Source organism: Bubalus bubalis, chromosome 2 (genome assembly GCF_019923935.1).
Source record: "Bubalus bubalis isolate 160015118507 breed Murrah chromosome 2, NDDB_SH_1, whole genome shotgun sequence".
Lineage (NCBI taxonomy): Eukaryota > Metazoa > Chordata > Mammalia > Artiodactyla > Bovidae > Bubalus > Bubalus bubalis.
The window spans coordinates 24,608,899-24,617,182 of NC_059158.1; the positions used below are offsets into that span (position 1 = coordinate 24,608,899).

The 8,284-nt window shown below is 49.7% G+C and overlaps 1 protein-coding gene and 1 pseudogene across 1 annotated transcript; both read right to left on the reverse strand.

Moving 5' to 3' along the window:
* Positions 1–972: 972 nt before the first annotated feature.
* LOC102393680 (BOLA class I histocompatibility antigen, alpha chain BL3-7) lies at positions 973–6,277 on the reverse strand. Its single transcript, XM_006052295.4, has 8 exons — positions 6,079–6,277; positions 5,514–5,783; positions 5,040–5,315; positions 2,298–2,573; positions 2,071–2,181; positions 1,607–1,639; positions 1,420–1,467; positions 973–1,257 (listed from the first exon to the last, which is right to left on the reverse strand). Exons 1-8 carry the CDS (start codon positions 6,149–6,151, stop codon positions 1,253–1,255), a joined length of 1,092 nt encoding a protein of 363 aa, XP_006052357.2. The 5' UTR covers positions 6,152–6,277; the 3' UTR covers positions 973–1,252.
* A 151-nt stretch (positions 6,278–6,428) lies between these two features.
* On the reverse strand, positions 6,429–7,317 carry LOC102394006 (annotated as a pseudogene).
* Between the last annotated feature and the right edge of the window lie 967 nt (positions 7,318–8,284).

Here is an 8,284-nt window from a genome sequence, read left to right on the forward strand (position 1 = left end):
CACTCTTCCCATTCCTTCAGTTCCCACTTTATTTACATATTGATCATACATAGTTCATTCAGCTTTTTCTTTTCCCTACTACACTTGTCAACTAAAAAGATGCTCAACTTAAGATGTGAGTTAAGTTTTATTTGGGGCAAAATGAGGAATGCAGCTTTGGAGACAGCACCTCAGATAGCTCTGAGAAACGGCTTCAGAGAGGTAGGGAGGGAAGGTCAGTATATATGATTTTGGTGAAGGGGGGAGTTCAGTGCAATCAAGCTTATCTTCCAGAGGTTTTCTGCTAGTCACAAGGAGCTGATCTCACTGTGAAAGGATTTAATGTTTTTCTACATATGAGGAAGTGAAGTGAACCAAAGGACTGGAAAAGGTCAGTTTTCATTCCAATCCCTAAGAAGGGCAATGGCAAAGAATGTTTAAACTACCATACAATTGTATTCATTTCACATGCTAGCAAAATTAGGCTCAGAATTCTCCAAGCTAGGTGTCAGCAGTATGTGAACTGAGAACTAAAAATTAAAAACCCTAAATAAGCAAAATATAAACCCATATACACAAACAAGCCCTGGGGGCAGGACCTTGGCTGAGCCTAGGCTATATAGTGACAGGAAGTCTTTGCTGCCTACCATCCTAGAGACAGGACAAGGCCCAGGTGACTTCTGAGTCCCTGTGAACACAGGTCTTGGTGGGACAAGGATTGACTGAAGGGATAAGGACAAAGGGGCTGAGAATATGACCCAGCCCAGGAGTGACCACACCAAAGCCCACGATGCACTGAGCACTGACTGGACACAGCCTCCGACCTGCCCAGCTCCTCAGAGTCTCCTCCTGTCCCTCCTGCAACAGACTGAGCACAGCAATCAAAACCATTCTGGAAGGTTCCAGGTGCTTCTGTTCATTTTCTCTCTTAAACTGAAGGAATCTTCTATTTTATTTTCCCAGTAAACTCTCTTGGCAGGTATTAGAAAAAAGTAATTCAAGATAGATTTTATTGCCAATAGACAAATAAGACATCTTTACTCAGCGCATGTGGAGAAAAGACAGCGATGGAGAGGGTCCAGCTCTGTCTCTGCTGAAACAGGAATGTGCATGAGGGAAGAGAACACAGGGGAGGTGGAGCAGTGGGCCGTCTCCCCAACTCCTCACATTACCCTAATAGGAGCACAGGCACATTCAGATGCAGCTGCAGGTCTGGGTATCTGACGTCACAAAATGTGACCAAGCATCACTCAGTCCCCACAAGGCAGCTGTCTCACACTGTGAGAGAAAAGAATCAGGAACCAGTTCAGTCAGTCATGTAAGGGCTGACATTCTCCACAGCCCCCCACACGCTCACATGTCCCACTCAGAGACTCCCGCCACCCTGTGTGTCCCCTCTGCCCCAACCCCTCTCCCAACATAGACGCCCCAGGGTCTCACCTTTAGGAACCATGAGAGACACGTCAGAGCCCTGGTCACTGTCACTGCCTGGCGGGGAACAAGACCAGAGCGTGGTCAGAACCCACAGGAGAGAAACTGGAGAAGGCACTTTGAGGAGGATGAATCCTGCACGGCCTCCTCTCTGCACTCTCACAAGGGTCTCAGGAATCACACCCTCTATACTTACTTGAAGCCTGGCTGTAGATCTGTCCTTTTTCACCTGTGAGAAGAAAGTATCACGTGAGAGACCATGGAGCAGACTGAGTCATGAGACCCTAGAGGAACTTCCTAGTCCTGGACGACAAAAACTTTTCAAAACTGTGACCAAAAATCCAGGACAGGCTCAGGAACATGAAGCAAGGAGACCTGGGGGGACTGGACCAGCTGCCCTCCCGGAGGTCTGTCCTCAGCAGGGACATTCCCTCCTGACCTTCAAATGCTGAGAAACAGGTCCCCAACTGGAATTATGAAGATGAAAAATGTGTCTTTCATTTTCACATGTACTTTACAAAAGGGTCAGTCTTAGCATCAGCTCAGATTCCACAAGTGTGTGGAGGGTATTTTCCGGTAACGAGGCAGGCAAACTTCCACCTGGGCCAGACACCCGCCCAGTGAGACAAAAAAACTCAGATCCCTCCCTCCTTTCCCTACCTGAGTGCTTCTTCCTCCAAGTCACAGCTCCAGTTACCACAGCTCCAGTGACCATGAGGAGAACCAGGCCAACAATGATGCCCATGATGGGAACAGAAGGCTGAGGAGGTTCTGTGGAAGAAAGGGAAGGAACCCAGACTTCAGGCTTCAGTCCTGACCTTGCTGATCGTGTCCGGAAGGGCTCCTGACTTATCTGAGAGGAAGCTCCATTCTGACTCCCTCCTTACCCCATCTCAGGGTGAGGGGCTCCTGTAGCCCCTCGTGCTGCACACGGCACGTGTATCTCTGCTCTTCTCCAGAAGGCACCACCAGGGCTGCCCACTTCTGGAAGGTTCCATCCCCTGAAGGCCTGGTCTCCACAAGCTCCATGTCCTGAGTCTGGTCCTCCCCGTCACGCTGCCAGGTCAGTGAGATCTCATCGGGATAGAAGCCCAGGGCCCAGCACCTCAAGGTGACCTCACGGTCAGAGATAGGGTGATGGGCCACATGTGTCTTTGGAGGGTCTGAGGAAGAAGAATCAGAAAACTCACATTTTGTGTTACCTCCATGGGCCACTGGAAGCAGCATCAGGTGACCATCCTAGAATAAGCAGGAGAGTGGGTTTGAAAAGAAGCAGCACAAACACCAGACGCCAGCCTGGATTCCAGGGTCTGGGAACAGCTCCTAGTCCTTGGAAAGTTCTGGAGTCAGGGTGACAGCTAAGAGAGGAGGCTCCGTGTAAATAGCAGAATACAGAGTAATGGTCCTGATGTGGGAGGAGGCTAAATGACTTAGAAAAGCTGGAGTCAGGGCTCTTAAGATGTTCTCAGGGTGAGAACAAGCCTTGAGAGACAAAGTCATGGTTCACAAGATGATGGCCAGGGTCAAAGGGCAGCACTGACCAACTTTTTCAGGGATGATTTACTGGTTCTTAGTCAAAGACACTGGATTCCTTAATTGTCCTTCAGAGAACTAAGATCATGGCATCCAGCCCCATTAGTTCAGTTCACTTCAGTTCAGTCACTCAGTTGTATCCGACTCTTTGCGACCCCATGAATTGCAGCAAGCCAGGCCTCCCTGTCCATCACCAACTCCCAGAGTTCACTCAGACTCATGTCCATCGAGTTGGTGATGCCATCCAACCATCTCATCCTCTGTCGTCCCCTTCTCCTCCTGCCCCCAATCCCTCCCAGCATCAGAGTCTTTTCCAATGAGTCAACTCTTCTCATGAGGTGGCCAAAGTACTGGAGTTTCAGCTTTAGCATCATTCCTTCCAAAGAACACCCAGGGCTGATCTCCTTTCGAATGGACTGGTTGGATCTCCTTGCAGTCCAAGGGACTCTCAAGAGTCCTCTCCAACACCACAGTTCAAAAGCATCAATTCTTCAGTGCTCAGCTTTCTTCACAGTCCAACTCTCATATCCATACATGACCATGGAAAAACCATACCCTTGACTAGATGGACCTTTGTTGGCAAAGTAATGTCTCTGCTTTTGAATATGCTGTCTAGGTTGGGCATAACTTTCCTTCCAAGGAGTAAGCGTCTTTTAATTTCATGGCTGCAGTCACCATCTGCAGTGATTTTGGAGCCCCCAAAAATAAAGTCTGACACTGTTTCCACTGTTTCCCCATCTATTTCCCATGAAGTGATGAAACCAGATGCCATGATGTTAGTTTTCTGAATGTTGAGCTTTACGCCAACTCTTTCACTCTCCTTTCACTCTCATCAAGAGGCTTTTTAGTTCCTCGTCACTTTCTGCCATAAGGGTGGTGTCATCTACATATCTGAGGTTATTGATATTTCTCCCGGCAATCTTGATTCCAGCTTGTGCTTCTTCCAGCCCAGCGTTTCTCATGATGTCCTCTGCATATAAGTTAAATAAGCAGGGTGACAATATACAGCCTTGACGTACTCTTTTTCCTATTTGGAACCAGTCTGTTGTTCCATGTCCAGTTCTAACTGTTGCTTCCTGACCTGCATATAGGTTTCTCAAGAGGCAGGTCAGGTGGTCTGGTATTCACATCTCTTTCAGAATTTTCCACAGTTTATTGTGATCCACACAGTCAAAGGCTTTGACATAGTCAAGAAAGCAGAAATAGATGTTTTTCTGGAACTCTCTTGCTTTTTCGATGATCCAGCGGATGTTGGCAATTTGATCTCTGGTTCCTCTGCCCTATCACTTCATGGCAAATAGATGGGGAAACAATGTAAACAGTGACAGACTTTATTTTCTTGGATTCCAAATCACTGTGGACAGTGACTGCAGCCACAAAATTAAAGATTTTGCTCCTTGGAAGAAAAGTTATGACAAATCTAGACAGCATATCAAAAAGCAGAGACATCACTATGCGGACAAAGGTTCCTATTGTCAAAGCTATGTTTTTTCTAGTAGACATATATGGATGTGAGAGTTGTACCATAAAGAAAGCTGAGTGCTGAAGAATTGATGCCTTTGATCTGTGGTGTTGGAGAATACTCTTGAGAGTCCCTTGGAGAGCAAGGAGTTCAAACTAGACAATTCAAAAGGAAATCAACCCTGAATATTCATTGGAAAGACTGATACTGAAGCTGAAACTCCAATACTTTGGCCACCTGATGTGAAGAGCCGACTTATTGGAAAAGACCCTGAGGCTGGGAAAGATTGAAGGTAGGAGGAAAACGGAATGACAGAGGATGAAATTGTTGGATGGCATCACCAGACACAATGGACATGAGTTTGAGCTTAGCTCCCAGAGTTGGTGATGGACAGAAAAGCCTGGCGTGCTGCAGTCTATGGGGTCGCAAAGAGTCGGACACGACTGAGCGACTAAATAACAAGTGGGGCCACTGGCGTGTCACCGTCTTGTACAGAATATGAAAACCTGGGCGGATTCCTCCCTCTCCTGACAGAAGTTGCGGCGCTGTTCCCACAAGGACCCCATTTTCCTCTCCTAGTGGGAAGCCAGCTCCAGGCCTAGGGGAGATCAGGGAGGCCCCGCGCCCCTCGTACTTGCGTGCAGCAGCGTGTCATTCCCGGTCTCCAGGTATCTGCGGAGCCACTCCACGCACTTGCCCTCCAGGTAGATCCTCACACGCGCCGCATCACCTGCCGCCTCAGCATTGCGCTTCGTGACCTGAGCCGCCGTGTCCGCCGCGGTCCAAGAGCGCAGGTCCTCGTTCAGGGCGATGTAATCTCTGCCGTCGTAAGCTAACTGATCATACCCGCGCAGGAAACCTCCGTCCGACCCCACGTCGCAGCCGTACATCTCTTGGACTGTGTGAGACCCTGACCCGCCCCGACCACACGCGGTGATTAAACCCAAACTGAAAATGAAACCGGGTCAAGTCCCCGCGAGCTCCTAAAGGGCGGGGATCGGGTGTGTTCCGCAATTTTGGGGTGACCCTCGGACCCGCAGACTCGGGGCGACCCCGCCGGTCCCTGGGGATGGGGGTCGTGACCCGGACCCGGGCCCGGGTCGCTCACCGGCCTCGCTCTGGTTGTAGTAGCCGCGCAGGGTGTTCAGGTACACTCGGAAAAATTGTGCGGTGTCCTTAGTTCTTTGGGTTTCCTGATCCCAATACTCGGGCCCCTCCTGCTCCACCCACCGCGACCGCGGCTCTATCCTCGGATCCGGGGCGTCGCTGTCGAACCGCACGAACTGCGTGTCGTCCACGTAGCCGACGGAGATGAAGCGGGGCTCCCCGAGGCCGGGCCGGGACACGGCGGTGTAGAAATACCTCAGGGAGTGGGAGCCTGGGGGCGGGGAGGGGTGAGATCTGGACCCTCCTCCTGACGCGGGTCCCGGGTCCTAGGTGACCGGGCAAGGAGCGGGGGAGGGGGAGAGGAGCTTGTGATACGGAAATGGTCGGAGAAGGACCAGGCCCTGGGGGGCGAGAGGAGGGAGCGGGAAGCAAGGGAGAGACAGGACGGGACCAGGCGGAGGGGGCGGGTCTAGTAGGGGGCAGAGGGGTCCTTCCCTGGGGGTCCTGCTCCCCCGATCCCCGGGCGGTCCCCTCGCCCCTCCCCGCAGAGGCCGTTCCTGACTCACCCGCCCAGGTCTCAGTGAGGATCAGCGCACCCGGCAGCAGCAGAAGGAGGGTTCTCGGCCGCACGACCCGCATCCCGGGGGTCTGGGAAGAAGAGAGTCCAGCGGCTGCCCAGAGACTTTGTAACCCGGAACCGCGGGGACGACTGTTGGCAACTAGAAACTGAACACCCAATGGGAGGGCCCGACACAGCTGCTGAGAGAGAAAGTGAAAGAAAGGCAAGATGGAAATCCCCAAGAGGGAGCGTCCCGGTCCCTGGCACCGCCCTTGACCCTGAGACCCTGAGAGCCTCGCCGTCCGGGGAACCTGGGACTTTGCCCTGATTCCTACACCGAGAGCTCCTTGTCACACTGTCTGCCTGAGTCCAGTCGACATTTTCCATGGTAGAAATAATAAAGTTTGAATTCTTTAATTAATTTGTTTAGAATAATATTAATAACCCATGCATTTAATATGGAAAACAAGTTATTTCCCAAAACAAACATAGTAGTGAGAACAGTGAAGGTTTTTTTTTAAACAAATGCTTCATTTTATTTCATGGTGGACAGGTGCCTGTATAGGCTGCAGGAAAAAGGGGTGACTGTCTCGGGCTGTGGGCAGGGACTAGTGGCCTCCATAGTTCTGTATGAGCTCCAAAACTGCTTGAACAATCATCAGGGAGCCGGTGGACACAATGATGATGAGGACGATAATCAGAAGGAGGCCCAGGACCAGGGCACAGTGTTCAGGCACTTGGCGGTGGAGGTGTACCTCTGGGCCCCAGTGATGTCACCAACCATCTTCCGGTCCCTAGACTCCACAGAGTAGGCGAATGCCACAAAGCCCAGGCAGCACCAACTCATGAAGATGGTGTTGAACAGGAACCAGACAATGTGGTTGGGCACAGAGGTCTCGCTGCCGATGTTGATAACCGTGGTCGTCACGGGGGCCTGGCTCTGGGGAACCCCCAGCACGGCCACCTCATGCTCCTTGAGCACTTCATAGGCTGGGGGCACCACACCGTGTGCCCCAGTGAATAAGGGCTGGGATGTGCAGTTCATGGTGGGGATGGAGCAACTGCAGTCCAGATGCCAGCACACACTCAGGGGGCTCTTTCTTTACTTAGGAGTTTCAATTTCTCTGAATTTCCGATTCCTGGCTTTTGGGCAACAGTGAAGCTTCTTCAGTTCAGTTCAGTTCAGTCGCTCAGTAGTGTCTGACTCTGCGACCCTGTGGACTGCAGCACTCCAGGCTTCCCTGACCATTACCAACTCCCGGACCTTGCTCAAACTCATGTCCATCCAGTCAGTGATGCCCTCCAACCATCTCATCCTCTGTTGTCCCCTTCTCCTCCTGCCTTCAATCTTTCCTAGCATCAGGGTCTTTCCCAATGAGTCAGTTCTTCGCATCAGGTGGCCAAAGTATTGGAGTTTCAGTTTCACCAACAGTCCTTCCAATCAATATTAAGGGCTGATTTATTTTAGGATTGACTGGTTTTATCTCCTTGCTGTCAAAGGGACTCTCAAGAGTCTTCTCCAACACCACAGTTCAAAAGCATCAATTCTTCGGCATTCAGCTTTTTTTATAGTCCAGCTCTCACATCCATCCATGACTACTGGAAAAACCATAGCTTTGACTATATGGACCTTTACCGACAAAGTAATGTCTCTGCTTTTTAATATGCTGTCTACATTTTTTTACATTTTTATATTTTTGCAATTCCCTTTCTTGCCATCTCATTAGAAGACCACTGGATTTTCATGTTTGCTTCTACATTGAATCCGTTATTTTTATTGAAATCTATGAAAATAAAAAGGCCCACACATATATTGGAGAAAGAAATGGCAATGCACTCCAGTATTCTTGCCTGGAGAATCCCATGGTCAGAGAAGCCTGGCAGGTTACAGTCCATGGGGTCACAAGAGTCGGACATGACCTAGCGACTACACCACAACCACCACACATATGTAGGAGTAGTATTTTTAATAACCTTTTCATGTAATTATGTAAGTTCATCTTTGATACAAATCTAAAACTACAGAACTGGTAGGTTCTTAAAGGTTATTTTCAAAGTGGACCTGAAATTGTATCACTGACTATTTACTGCTCTGTTACATCAAAATCCCTAAGGCTTTTTTCCATATTGAATCTCTTATACTAATATAAGATTTTTTGTAAGTAATACATTGTTTCACTAAGGTACATAAATCTTCCAGTGTCATTCACTCT